We start from the raw sequence: 13,856 nt of genomic DNA, 5'->3' as shown, positions 1-13,856 counted from the left end.
TGAAGTAGCAAGATTAAGAAGGTATTTCACGAGGTAAAAGTATAAAGAATCGTAAAAGTCAATAAAACTGCTATCAAGACCATCCGTTCTAATAGCGCAAGCCGCATGACACGCAACCCAAAGATGCCTCTAGCAATCAAATAAAAAAAACGTCTCGCGTCCGCCAAAAAAAAAGAATCGATCCAGAAGAATGCATAAAGAGTATCAAGAACCAAAACAATGAATTATTTCACTTTCCTATAAAGAACCTCCAATCTACATACAAAAACCCAGCAGAAATTTTCAAAAACAGGCCCTCGGACCACCTCTCTTTACAGGACAATCATGGTGGCACCGGCCAGCATGGCGACACCCATGTACAGAGCGACGGAGATCTCGCCCATGCTGAGCAGGTGAGCAACAGGGCGGCCGGCAACAGCAGCGTTGGTGCTGGTGGCAGCGCCCTTGCTGCCAGAGGTGGAACCGGCGCCGACGGGGGCGGTGGCAGTGGCGGCCTGCTTGTTGATGGCGCTGGCAGAGGCCAGGGCGGCAGAGCAGGTGGAGGCGGCCTTGGGGCTGACGACCTGGGCCTGGCCGTTGAAGTCGCAGGCGGTGGAGGCCTTCTTCTGGGACTGGTAGTAGGCGTCGAGGACGTAGTCGAGCTTGGCGGCGTCCTCGCACATGCTGTAGGCGCCGTAGACACCAGTGGAAGGGTCACCGTTGATGCCGGCGCAGACCTCGGGGGACTTTCCGCAGATGAAGCCGAAGATGTCGCCAAAGTCCTTGGTGTCGAGGTCGGCGGCGTGGACGCAGGACAGAGAGCTCTGCATGCAAGAGCAAAGGCTGGAGTCAGGGGTGGGGGGGAGGCTGTTGATGGCCTGCCAGTCGTCCGTCAGGGCAGGGCAGCTGGCGGGCTTGTTGTCGGGGCTGTAGTCGCTGGCGTCAACACCCTTGGGGTCGGCCTTGGTAACCTGGGTCTGGAGAGCGCTAAAGTCCTTGAGCTTGGAGACGGCGCCGTTGTTGACCTTGACGAGACCTGTAGAATACTGCTGTTAGCAACCCCTGCTGGTTTTCGATGATGAAGAGACATGACGTACCATAGTCGTTGTCCTCCTCAAAGTACATGTAGACGATACCACCGCTGAAGACCTTGGTCATCTCGTCAGAGTACAGAGCAGCAGTCTCCTGGAAGATACGGGCGGCGGCGCCGCTGGGCAGGTTGCAGCCGTACTCGGCGAAGAAGACGGGGACAGAGTAGTTGGAGAAGAAGGTGGTCTGCTCGTCGTAGCCAGACTTCTGCATGGAGCTCTGGCCGCACCACGAGTAGATGTTGTAGCCCCAGAAGTCAATAGCCTCATCCTGGTCGCCGCAGTTGAAGTAGTCGGCAATCTCGGCACGAATGTCGACATCGTCGTTGGCGGCGTAGCCAACACCCTGCCAGCGGTACTTCTTGGACTTGATGTAGGCCTTGGTGTCGCGGACAGCGGCCTTGACGTAGGCGGAGGCGCCAGTGTTGTTCTTGGCGTTGCTCACCTCGTTACCGGCGAAGTAGCCGATGACGTTGGGGTACTGGGACATCTCGTCGACGACGGCCTTGTAGCGGTCGAACAGCTCCGTGTTCCAGGCGGGGGTGTCACGGTTGATGGACAGAGAGGGCTCGCCCAGGTCGGAGAAGACGTAGATGCCGGCATCGTTGAGCAGCTGCATGCAGGCGGAGTGATCGGCCGTCGGGTCGATGGCGTAGGTTCGGATCACGTTGGTGCCCAGCTGCTTCAGCAGAGGCACGTCGCGCTTGCAGTTGGCCTCGCTGGACAGAGGGTCGATGAAGGTCGAGTTGCTGGAGTCGGTGCTTCCGGCCTGGCCAACATCCTGCTGGTACGCAACACCCTTGATGAAGAACTGGGTGCCGTTGGGGTAGAAGAACTTGGAGCCCTAGAAGTCGGAAAGATGGTCGATTAGCGCGCTGATCTGTGTCGTTGATCTTTTGCTCGATCGTTTTTTGACAGCCTTCTCTGATCTCCCTTCGAGACGAGAAATCTGGAGACGAAAAGTGGCTCACCTTGGCCGTGATGGACGGGAGATCGCCAGCAATGGCGCTGCCAGCCAGTGCGAGCAGGGAGACGGAGAGCTTGGACAAGCTCATCTTGGCGGTTCCGGTGAGAGTAGTAGTCGTGAAATGTGCGATTCTTGCGTTGTTTGCTGTAGCGATTGGACTTGTTCTCTTGCTCGGTCAGGCGACGAGGTGTTCAAAAAGGCGTCAAGGAACGAATATAGAATGTAAGGATGTTGATGGTTTTGTCAAAGGAGTGACTGAAAGGCCAAAACTGTCGAGGCGGCCGCCCTCAAAAAGATTCAAAAAGGACTGATGAATTAAGTTGCAAGAAGCAAAAAGGAAAGATGCGAAAAGAGGTCTGCTCCTTTCAAGCGCCGCCCTGGAGCAGACGGCGAGTGTTTTGTTCGCCGGCCAGGAGAGCGCGGCCCTGGACGGGGAAATTGAAGCCTGCGACAGGCCAAGTCTCGGGACAGGGACCCCCTGTCGTCGCCCAGCCCAAGCGCTGCTGGAGCCACTGTGCCGCTACTGGGAGGCGCAGCATCGCAGCCAATGGCGGCGCCGTTCAGGGGGCCGTTGCAGGGGACCTGGGGCCGCCGACCCCCTGACGCCGGTCTGGCTGCGCTAGGCGAGTTTACGGTGTGCATATGGAGGTTGACGAGGAGATTGGTACTGTGCATTGCTCGTCCTTTATTAGCAGTGTTTGGGAGCATTGTCAGCTTTGTCCATTACGAAGAGACAATGTTGACACCCCCAGCACCGTGTTTTGCACTGTGCGCCCAGGTGTGCGCAGGTGTGGATCGGTGCCTGTTGCGGCAAAGTACGGAATAGGGGCACAAGCAATGGAAGCCCATCAAATGAATGCCTTGCACATCAGGGCAAGGGTCCATCCCATTCTGCTTCTCCACAGGCCCCAATTTCCCCTGACTTGCAGGCCAAAAGATGCGAGGCACGTTACAGGTCCCGCCTAGGCGAAATAAAGCAATCAAGTGACATTTCGTACTGGTCACTTTGTCCGCAGAGGATCTTCATTGTCGGCGGTCCTTGCATCAATGAGCATGGAAATTGAAGCTCGTTGGCCTGCCGCTTGGCGGCTTGCTTGATGGAGAGGCAGCTCAATGGTGGCGTCTCTTTGCCTCCATGCGAACACTTTGTACCTCATGCAATGGACGGAATCTTGCTCGATAGCGTAGATCATTAAATTATTTTACGAGCTTCTACGAATACTTGGCGCTTCTGCGAATTGCTTGGTATTGCGGCATAGCCTCCCTCTCGACAACTAGGACGCGTCAGGGGCCTGAATCTTGATCCTCCTCTTCATCTCAAGGTCCAGCATCGCATCGCATCGCTTCCCCCTCCAACAGCGCACTTGCGACAGCCCGTGCTCGCCTTGTCTTGGCCAGCCTTGCCGGCACATGTTTGCTGGTTCATTGTTGGCCCGTCCACCCAGTATCGGCGCTCCATTCCAGCGCAGATGCCCTCCTCCTCCTCCTCCTCTGCTTGTCCACCCACTCACAGCCGAAGCCTCTCCCAAACTTGTCTCGCCTCGAGAAAGCACTAGCCAGGAACAAACGGCCCACCCTCGTTTGACATTCTGAGGGCAGGTCATCCATCGGGAATATCTTCCCTCCACCCTCGCCATCCTTTTCCCACTCACCTACCTGTTCCTGCATATGCGACGGACGAATGCAGTCAGCCGGCGATCGAACATCTCCGTTCCCTGCTTTCGGGTCCTCGGTGCCGTGGCGGCCCTTTGGACTCGGATGGAGAGCGCCCATTGACCGGCGATTTTAGATTGATTTGCGATTCATGAACCACTTCTCCCTTTTCTTGCTCGGAGAGCCGGCACACTCAGCAGAGGACCCAGAGGTCGCAGTGGTCGGATACGCGGCGCCTGAGAGCCGACTATCCGGCCTGGTTGTTTCCCCGAGCGTATTCTGCCGTGTCTTTGCTTTTTCTCATTCGCTTGAGACGTGAAGATGCGATGTGGGCGGTGCTCGCGTCCAGTGAAATACCTTAGGTAGCTCAGCGACCTATAGTAGCAATGCAGGGATTATTCCTAATGCTCGTATCCCGAAACCCAGCAAAGAGGGTAACATGATGCAGCGCCACAGCAGTTTGCAGACAAATTATCGCCTGCGCACTCTGTAGTAGAGATCGCCAATGTTGTAGAGCACCTCGTCCCAGAACCTGACGAGGCTCCAGTCGTCGTTGCGCCTGGGACGATGCCGATCGCGGTTGGGGACGTGGTGGTAATGTCCGTTGTGGTAGACGAGTTCCGCCATTGCCGCGATCTGCCGGCTGTCACGGCTGGAAATCTGGATCTGAGTATTGTATTGCGATGTTGGTTGCTAAACTGCTGTGCAGAGCGAGTTGTTGATCAACGTTGAACAAACGGTGAGCTGTAAAACAACATGTAGATGCTTCAACGAAGAAGAGAGAAACCAAAAGATGACCTCCGTCAATCGATGGGCAGCGCTGTCATTTATCCCCCTCACTAGAACACCGATAGACACAAGGTCAGCCACTCATCTGCGGCTCTCCGCACTTTCACCACATGCAACTCCAAGTCTGCCTAGCCACGCCCGGCCTTGAAGTCATCTGCAGCCGCCACCGGAAATCCATCGTGACTTGTTGATTCGGGGCCGGCTGACCGGATCGGGGTCCCACTGCGCCGATCAGCTGCAATGGCCGGAGGCGAAGTTTGTGCGACTTGGAGGGGACTTGTTGGGTGATGGGCGGTGCTGGAGGGATTTTGTAGACGGCGGTACCGGCGGGATGGCCCGTTTGACTGATGGGGAGATGATGTTCGAGTCTTGTTACCCGTTGGCGTGCATTGCGCGAGGGCGACAGTACAGTACGAGTACGAGGGCATCGGGACACGAAGGCTTCGAGCTTTGCTTGAGCCAAGCACTGCGCCTACCCTACAGTACATTGACAAAAAGCCCCAAACTTGAAAACAGCATACTACCTACCTAGGTAGCTAAGTTGGTGTTTTGCTACTCGTCTGTTACAAGAAAATTGCTGCGAGAATATAGGATTGAGTTCATTTTTTTCGGCTGCGGCAACAGGTTGGGCGAAAGGCCAGCATGCTTCAAAAGCTATGCAATAAACTTCCGAATATCCAAAGCACATAGACACATGATGTCTGGTGAATCCCGAGGCGGTTCTCTCCTCAAGCAGTCTAGCAAGCTGAGACGACAACTACTCACATAGCATGAGCCAAGTATTTCTCTTCATAGATTTCCCAAGCTCGGGTGAATCAGAACAAGGCGTGAATGCAGCATCCGACAGTCACTGGAAGACGCACTGCTCAATCGCATTGGATGCTGGTGCTCAAGTCAACCCCACCAGAGCTAAAGCGCCTGCAACACCAAAATCCCAGCTCCGTCACATTCTACGCTCTTCAACCCGAATCTGCCATCCCCAAGACTCCTACAATGGCGCACGCAGTCCGTTAGAAGCCCCCACTCGTTCTTCACCTTGTATATACCTGCATCTACACCATCAAGCATTGCGTCACCTTCCCCTCGGCCGCCCGGCGCAAACTGCGCATGACCCAACCTGACCTTTGCGCACGCGGCTCGCAACTGCGACGACAACGCACACTATGGGAACGAGTGGTCTGGAGACGTCCATGTGGGCGTCTGCTCGAAGGCGGCCGTACGAACGATTCGATTCACGGTCACGATCCGTACCGCCAACCTCGTTACCTGGCTCAGCCTTGCCAACACAACCAGCCTCGACCGCGGCGGCTGTCTTGCCCTCATCCAACGGCACCTCATCCTCGCTATCGCCCATCCAAGCCTTCCACAGATTCGAACAGGCCTGCCAACGCCTACGATGGAAATACATCGACCTCCAAACCTCCTACCAGCGCGCCCTCTCCCCCCAAGACTACGGCTTCTCCCCCCAAGACGCCGAAGTAAACTTCAAGGTAGACTTCCACGAGTTCTACGTCCGCATCGAACAGGCCATCGTATTCGCCCTCCTTGTCTTCGGCATAACCGTCCCCCGCGGCGCCGGCGGCCCGCGCAGCCAAGCGGCGCACACATACCACCATAACGTGCTCAAGGCGCTGGACGAAGAGGACAACCCGCTGCACGGCGCGCTGGGCGAGGGCAACGTCAACCACGCGCTGTGGAAGGCCAAGGAGCTGCGGAACCGGTGGAAGGACGCGGCCGAGGGGAGGGAGACGCCGCCGCTCAAGATGTATGATTTGACGTGGATCGTGGGGCAGATCCTGGGGGGCTTGGAGGTGTCTTACGGGATTGCGGCGGGGAGGATCGAGCACTTGCGGTTGGAGGGGGATGAGCAGGCGGCGAATGGGGGAGGGATCGATGATGGGGATGGATGGGAGTGGATGGTTGAGCCGATGGATTGGGAGGCGTGAGGGGGGCGTTTCGATTGTTGAGCTGTTGGAGTTTTTCTTTTTTTCGTGTTATACGATACCCGGATGGAGGCTGGATACTGAGATGGAGGAGTATATCGTGCTTGCGATGATGAGGTTCACCTGAGATGTACATATAGACGAGCGGCCTACTGACGACATACATGACAACAGATCCTATAATTCTTCCTCCTTCTTCAGCTCGTCCATGGCCAAGTCCTCACCAATCGCCTTGCCCCTTCGAAACGCCCTCCGCAAGGCACACTTGCCAGCATTCTTCCCCCTAGCCTTGCACTCAGCACAGTTCTTCCCGTGCGTAACCATGAGGATGTGAAGCCCGTACTTTTCTTCGTCCGGAACCCTCGCTTCCAGATGCGCCTGCGCCTGCTCCCTTGTCGCCGAAGGAGGGATCCAACCCAATAGGGACGAGATTCTGTACACATGCGTGTCCACCGCGAAGCTATCCCGTCGCAGACAGAACAAGAGGACGCAACTCGCCGTCTTGGGGCCCACGCCCTGAAAAGAGAGCAGTTCGCGCATGGCCTCATCGTTGGAAGCGTCAAGCAGGTGATCCAGCGAATACCTCCCATACCGAGCCTTTGTCTGGCCTAAAATGTCCATGATGACTCTGCTCTTGACGACGCTCAGTCCTCCCGAATGAATAGTCCGCTGCAACTTCTCCGTCCCACCCTCCACGATAGAAGCCCAGTTGTCGCTCCCGCCATACGTCTCATCCATGGCCCGTTTCGCACGCGAACTGTTCCTGTCGCTGGTATTCTGCGAAAGAATCGTGCGCACGAGAGCGTCTAGTACGGAAGGCGAGTTTCCGCAGCCGGCGACGGAGGTCGGAGCGATGATGGCCTCGGGGCGTTTGCGCTCGCCGTGGAGGGAGGAGAGGATGCGGTGGGCGAGGGAGCATTCTGGGGGAGTTGGATGGGGGAAGGATGGGAAGGGGGAGGAGTGGGAGTGGGTGGTGAAGGATTTGAGTTTGCGGGCTTGGAGGAGGGCGGCTTTGTCTTGTTTGGGGGTTTGGGAGGGGATGTTGGATAGGGATGATTTGTGTGGTTTGGATTCGGTTTTGAAGGGGGGAGCTGGGGGTGTGTTGGCTTTGGTGTTGATGGTGATGGCGTCTTTCTTTATGCGGAGGCTGCGTCTTGGAGGGGGTGATGGTTTGGTGTCTGCTTTCATGATTGAGGCTATTGATCTGGAGTTGGACTTGATGATTTGATGGATTGGATTAAGAAGCTGATTCCTGCAAGTAGAAAACATTGCTTTTCTTTAACAAAAGAGAAGCTTTGTTGAGGGTTGAAGTGAGTTGAGTGATGAGGTCAACGACTCGGGATGACTAAGATCGACAGTAACACCAATCCATCACATGCATGTCCCAATCCTTGCCCAGATACACGGGGTATGATCTAGATGGCTTATAGAGGTTATATTTCAGGCACTCAATATTGCTTCAGTAATTGATCTAAATTATCTTCACTGAGGCGACTATAGATGCGCGGATCAACGTCATCGACGAGGTATCAATGCCATTTGAATACCAGCAGAGCGATCTCATGCCGGTGCACCAAGCCGCAGCAGCAGGGCGCCTGTCATTGACGATGCGAGCAGAACTGTTCATAATTTCTCTGAATATTGCATAGTGGCAGAAATATTGTAGATTGGAAGGCAATGTGAGGAAGAGACTGAGGCGGTCGAGGTCTACTCACCCAACGAACGCAACAATCACAGTTCTGGCCCCTGGAGTCCTCATTGTTCACAGGACCCGAATAGTAGGGAAGAGATGGGATTTTCTATATAAAAATGGGTTTATACCGTCGCATATATCTATAAGAAAAGACAGAACAGAGGAAGGTATCAGCTACTCCGAGCTGCAGCAGCCAACTACATACAAAACATGCAAGAACTGGACTCCATGCGACATTGTTAGCCTCCTGACACCGGTGCCTGTCGATGCTTCTCTCCCAACTTCTGTGGCAGATCTTGGTCTTTGGGAGTCTTGAGTTTAGTACTGTTAATAAGTCGTCAAGGTTTATGTGTTCCCTGTCCATGTGTGTTCTTTCGCAGATCGGCATGCATCTTGGTCGAGATCAAGTCGATATGGTTTCGTGTCATTCTGTCCAGAAACAAGAACAACAATCTTCGTACATCATTCATACCAAGATGACTTTTATCCCAATGACTTTGCGCATTCACTTCCTACATTGAAACTAGTCAAAATGTATCACCAGAATCGCTTCTGGATCCTCTAGTAGTATTCGGGCGCTTCCGAACCACGGGTATATGAAGCTTGGGACCAATCTATCTGGGCACCCTGGTCTATGCGAGTACTTAGGTACCTCTTCCTTCTCTACGAAGCTTTGGTTCGAGTGTATGCCTGACAGACTTGACCGTTTAGGAAAATGTAGAAAGGCCGAGTTTCCTCGCCTCACCCCGAAAAGTGCGGAGAAAACATGTCATGAACAAGGATCATGCCTCTTCTGTAGCATCGAGCCGCAACCCCGGATTCTGGACATGTGCTGAAGCGCCAGTTGGCATGATTCTGGGTGATCTCTTTCCTGCAGCTTGAACCATCAAGAGAACGATGAGGCGATAATAGCCATGAAAGGAAGTTTCAGTCCTGACTGATGCGCTTTTGATCACGCGCAGCTCGTTCGCAGATCCTTCCGCTGTACTGCCGATTAATCGAAGACTGCGTCACCATCGGACCGAAAAGCAGGCAAACCCTAGCCGGGACGGGTTGAGATATGTTTGTCCGAGTATCAGAGGCATTCCCCCTCCCAGAGAAGAAAAGAGACGCAATCTCAAAATGAAGGGCTAGCTTGTACACATAAGAGTGGTCGATCCCCCAGACTGCATTCATGGCTTATGCCATGGTCCAATTAGCCGTCATGGTGTTTTTAAGGAGGATTTCCTTCGCTCTCGCGCTGGCGATAGCTTCTTGGCCTGTTCAGGCTCTGGCTACGGCAGCCAATTCCTACGACTACGTCATTGTCGGCGCGGGAACATGTGGACTTCTCTTGGCTAACCGGCTCTCTCAAGATGCCAACTTCACCGTTGCCGTTATCGATCCCGGCGCCGATGAGCGAGATAATGCAAATGTCGTGAATCCGCTCGGATGGTTGGGACTGACGGGGACGTCGGTGTACTGGAACTACTCGAGTGCCCCTCAAGATAGCCTCGGTGGGAGGGTTCTCGAGTACGATGCTGGCAGGGGTATCGGGGGAACAAGCCTGATCAATGGTACGTCAGCTATTCTTCTCGAAAGAAGCGACTAGTACTAAATCACTGGAAAGGCATGACCTATATAAGAGGCGACAAAGCCCAATTCGACGCATGGGAGCAACTCGGCAACCCAGGCTGGAACTGGACCACCATGCTCAGAGCCTTCAAAAAAGTCGAGCAATTCTTTCCCCCTCTGCCATGGCAGGAGACTGCCGGTGCCCTTTACGAGGAAGAGTATCACGGGACCTCTGGTGAGATACACGTCGGTTTTAACCCTGACCTTCTCAACGGATCTTTCTACGGCGACGTAAAAGCATCCTGGGCGGCTTTAGGACAGAGCCTGAACAGAGATGCGAGCAGTGGAGATACGGCTGGATTCGACGTCTGGCCTCAGACGCTGGACCCTGTCAAGAATGTGCGATGGGATTCTGCTACGGCGTTTTATTGGCCTGTACAGGACAGACGGAATCTGAAGCTGCTCAACGGCACGGTTTCCAGGATTCTGTGGAAGAAGAATGTCAAGGCTAAGACGCCTGAAGCCGCGGGGGTAGAGTATCTTACCCCCGATGGAAACGTCACGACGGTCAAGGCCAGGAAAGAGGTCATCCTATCAGCAGGAGCACTGCGTACGCCACTGATCCTGGAGCTCTCTGGTGTTGGCAACCCGGGCATCCTGAATAGTTTAGGCATCGAGACGGTTGTCGACTCTCCAGGAGTGGGAGAGAACCTGATCGACCAGTCCAACGTAGCACTGACATACTCAACCAAAGACTCGTTCCCCGGCTACGCACCATACGCCACCTTTGTCAACGCCACATCTCTCTTCGGCGACGGCGTCGAGTCTCTGGCCGCTTCCACCAAGGAAAACCTCCCCATCTGGGCACAGCATATCGCCGCCCAAACAAACGGAGCCATCAGCGCCGAGGCCATGGAGCACCGACTCCAAGTCCAGCACGACCTCATCTTCAAAAAGGGCGTCACCATCGCCGAGATCCTCTCCAGCGCGAGCGACACCACAGCCATCTCCGCATACTGGGACACTCTCCCTTTTAGCCGCGGAAGCGTACACCTCAGCTCAGCCAACGCCCTCAACGCTCCAGCAATCAACCCAAGATTCTTATCCATAGACTTTGACCTCGCCGTACAAGTTGCCATAGGCCGTCTCGCGACAAACTTCTGGACCACTCCCCCTATATCCACCATCGTCGAGGCAAGAGTCCAGCCCAATTCCACGGTTCTCCCGCATAATGCTACTGATGCTCAATGGGAGAAATTTACGAGGAGCAGCTTGATTTCGAACTCTCACTCTTTGGGGACGGCGGCTATGATGAAGCGCGAATGGGGCGGCGTGGTGGACGCGCAGATGAAAGTGTATGGGACGGGGAATGTGAGGGTCGTGGATGCCTCTGTGTTGCCGATGCAGGTCAGCGGACATCTTACGGCGACGCTGTACGCGGTTGCGGAGAGGGCGGGGGAGATGATTGTTGGAGATGGTCGTGCGTTGTAATGTGTATATATATTGCTGCTGTGATTGGGGGACGTAACGTTGGCTATACCTGTGTTTCAAGGTTCGTCCTTGGCTTCGAGGATATATATGCTGCATTGTGAGTCATTGATCAGTTTCATCACCTTGTGATTGCAGATCGCTGAGAATTGGCTCGCACAGTATATCGAGATACATCCTATTGTTATCATCCTATTGTTATCTCGTCGATGGCGTTGTCAGCCCATCCCTGGCATCACGATAGGCGTATCCGCCCCTCCACGAACACGAACGATATTACCACTGATATACGAAGAAAAGGCGTACTTCCCCTTGCATCGACCACAGCTCAATCCCCCAAAGCAAACCAGTCAATGTCATCTGCACAATGTCCCCCCCTTCCCTCCCCCCCAAAGACACCATCCTAAGCGGGACACGGCAGAGCAACTCAGCAATACCTGTAACCCAAGCCACGCAATGGCCATCCCACGAATCAAGTCAACCGCAGCTAAGCCGCCTTGAACTCGTGTCAAACAGATCGCCTCTCCGCTCTATGTGCTTTCCGAGTTAGATGCAAGAAGCTATAGTCTGACATGTCAGAGGTTAAAAGGCCATTAGCCGCATCATCGCCCAAGCCCGTCATCACGTATACATGGCGATGTTGTCTCGGCACTAGGTTGCGGGGGAAAGTATATTTCGTGAGATGTGAAAACACGGCATACATCTATATAAAGAAGGGCTTGTTCCCGTCTTGGTGAGATGGAAGGGGTGCTGAAGGGATACGTCCTTCTGTTTCTTCTCCTTCGCTTCGCCTTCGGTGCAACTCTCAAAATGGGGTCCTTCAAGATGGCTACACTTGCTTCGCCTCAGGAATGGCCTGCCAGTGCTTTAATACTAGCAGCTGCCACTGTCATCGTCCTCATTATGCGTCTCTTGAAACGGCCTGATCTTCCATCCGGCGCGTCGTGGACAGAGAAAGGCCTTCCACTGTTCGGCTCCTTCAACTTCTTCACCAAGAGACGCGATTTCCTGCGCGAAGGCTCCAAGAAGAGCCCAAATGGCCACTTTAACTTTTACTACGGATCGTATCCCATCGTTTCTCTCTCCGGGGAGGCCGCTCGCGCTTCGTACTTTACCACTCGCGGCCTGGATCTGAGTGCTGGGTAAAGGACCCTTGTTCTCCTTGCGGGGAATTTCTCTCCCTGCATATGGCATCAAATGCTCACGGACATAGAGCTAACTTGTAATGACTTAGATTCAGGAAGCTCTTCTCTGCTGGGCCAGACATCGACCGCATGCTCGGCTGCAACATGAGCGCCTACTTCATCGTCCTCTTCAAGCGACTCACCGGAAAAGAGCACCTGGTCAGCTGTCTCCCCTACCTCATCAACGACGCCGAGGCATCATTTTCCGCAATCGACACCTCCGTCCCCATGGACCCCTTTGTAGTTTTGTGGAACGTCCTGTATAAGATGACCCATCGTACCGTTGGCTGCCACGAAGTCGCAGAGGATCCCGCTCTTCAGGAGAAGACGATGCGGTACTATGATAAACTGGACAAGTCGTCTGCTATCCAAGTCATGTTCCCCTGGCTTCCGACACCAACGAAACTGAACAAGATCTGGGCTGGAGCAAAGCTGCATATGCTGTTTGGGAACATTATCAGGGATCGAAGGAGGACGGGGCGGAAAAAGCAGGATACGATGCAGATTCTCATGGACAAGGGAGAGAGTGATCTGTTGTCTTCGGCTGTAAGTCCTCACGAGAGCTTCCCGGTGCGCCTGAGCTGACGGCGCATGGTTGAACAGTTCATCATCGGCGCGTTATTCGCAGGCTTAATCAACACTGGCGTCCAATCCGCCTGGATCCTCTGCTACCTCGCTCACGACCCCGTCTGGTACGGAAAGGTCAGAGAAGAAGTCGACTCAGTCATCGCCAAGTACCGGACTTCGGAAGAGCAAACGCCGGTCGATGTCCTCCGGGATCTTTCCCTCGAGGCTTGGGAGTCCGAGTTTCCAAGCATCGATTTGGGTGTTCGGGACAGCATCCGGCTGAACCTCATGGGAGCGTCGATCCGCCAGAATACCACCGGGAAGGAGATCGTGATTGGTGATTCCGGCGTTGTCGTTCCAAAGGATGCTTTTGCAGTGAGTTGATAAGCAGAGTCGCCGGGATAGGATCTTGGTGCTGATGCCGTTGAGCAGGTCTATAGTGTGGCAGACATACATATGGACGAGGCCATTTATCGTGATCCCCTGAAATGGGATCCGGCGCGATATCTTCCCGACAGAGCAGAGGACAAGAAGAAACAGCATGGATATATCGGCTGGGGAACCGGATTGCACCCATGTTGTAAGCAAATCTTCCATCTCCCCAGTCCCTCAGAGAACATGACAAGCTGACCGGACGGAAACAGTGGGCATGAGGATTGCAAAACTCGAACTCTTTGTCTCGACGGCTGTCTTCTTTGCCAAGTTCGACTTTAAGGCGGTGGACAAGAATGGCAATCCGACGACTGAGCCGCTGCCTCGTTATGACTCAAACGCTCTATCAGCCAAACGCATGGTCGATACGGTCTTCTTCAAGTGCGATCGCAGATCCTAGTGAATCTCTCAAGGCGGAGATGATGGAAACATGCTCCTTTGCACTATACGATAGTAACGAGCAGGTTCAACTCCGGCGTCAATTCTAAGGACAATGACTATCTGGACTACTCGTATTGC

The 13,856-nt window shown here is 54.2% G+C and overlaps 6 protein-coding genes across 6 annotated transcripts; 3 read left to right on the top strand and 3 right to left on the bottom strand.

Moving 5' to 3' along the window:
* Positions 1 to 311: 311 nt before the first annotated feature.
* On the bottom strand, positions 312 to 2,178 carry CCMA1212_008143 (1,3-beta-glucanosyltransferase; the record flags this gene model as incomplete). The annotated part of the gene is made up of 3 exons (XM_073705290.1): positions 2,039 to 2,178; positions 1,077 to 1,911; positions 312 to 1,015 (listed from the first exon to the last, which is right to left on the bottom strand). Exons 1-3 carry the CDS (start codon positions 2,120 to 2,122, stop codon positions 312 to 314), a joined length of 1,623 nt encoding a protein of 540 aa, XP_073556077.1. The 5' UTR covers positions 2,123 to 2,178.
* A 1,980-nt stretch (positions 2,179 to 4,158) lies between these two features.
* Positions 4,159 to 4,854, bottom strand: CCMA1212_008142 (uncharacterized protein; the record flags this gene model as incomplete). Its single annotated transcript, XM_073705289.1, has 2 exons — positions 4,159 to 4,380; positions 4,613 to 4,854. Coding segments are annotated over 2 exons (462 nt in total), but the record flags the coding sequence as incomplete, so codon positions are not given.
* A 785-nt stretch (positions 4,855 to 5,639) lies between these two features.
* Positions 5,640 to 6,422, top strand: CCMA1212_008141 (uncharacterized protein; the record flags this gene model as incomplete). The annotated part of the gene is made up of 1 exon (XM_073705288.1): positions 5,640 to 6,422. The coding sequence occupies one exon, from the start codon at positions 5,640 to 5,642 to the stop codon at positions 6,420 to 6,422; it is 783 nt and encodes a 260-aa protein (XP_073556075.1).
* Positions 6,423 to 6,596: 174 nt separating this feature from the next.
* CCMA1212_008140 (Putative DNA glycosylase) lies at positions 6,597 to 7,607 on the bottom strand (the record flags this gene model as incomplete). The annotated part of the gene is made up of 1 exon (XM_073705287.1): positions 6,597 to 7,607. One exon carries the CDS (start codon positions 7,605 to 7,607, stop codon positions 6,597 to 6,599), a length of 1,011 nt encoding a protein of 336 aa, XP_073556076.1.
* A 1,709-nt stretch (positions 7,608 to 9,316) lies between these two features.
* CCMA1212_008139 (uncharacterized protein) lies at positions 9,317 to 11,157 on the top strand (the record flags this gene model as incomplete). Its single annotated transcript, XM_073705286.1, has 2 exons — positions 9,317 to 9,668; positions 9,722 to 11,157. 2 exons carry the CDS (start codon positions 9,317 to 9,319, stop codon positions 11,155 to 11,157), a joined length of 1,788 nt encoding a protein of 595 aa, XP_073556271.1.
* An 822-nt stretch (positions 11,158 to 11,979) lies between these two features.
* On the top strand, positions 11,980 to 13,737 carry CCMA1212_008138 (Sterol 14-demethylase; the record flags this gene model as incomplete). The annotated part of the gene is made up of 5 exons (XM_073705285.1): positions 11,980 to 12,296; positions 12,389 to 12,884; positions 12,942 to 13,280; positions 13,338 to 13,485; positions 13,550 to 13,737. The coding sequence occupies 5 exons, from the start codon at positions 11,980 to 11,982 to the stop codon at positions 13,735 to 13,737; spliced, it is 1,488 nt and encodes a 495-aa protein (XP_073556270.1).
* Positions 13,738 to 13,856: the final 119 nt, after the last annotated feature.

The sequence above is a fragment of the Trichoderma ghanense genome (assembly GCF_004382785.1).
Source record: "Trichoderma ghanense strain CCMA-1212 chromosome Unknown scaffold_11, whole genome shotgun sequence".
Lineage (NCBI taxonomy): Eukaryota > Fungi > Ascomycota > Sordariomycetes > Hypocreales > Hypocreaceae > Trichoderma > Trichoderma ghanense.
Note: the sequence above shows the minus strand (reverse complement) of the source record. Positions and strands in the feature narration are given on the sequence as shown.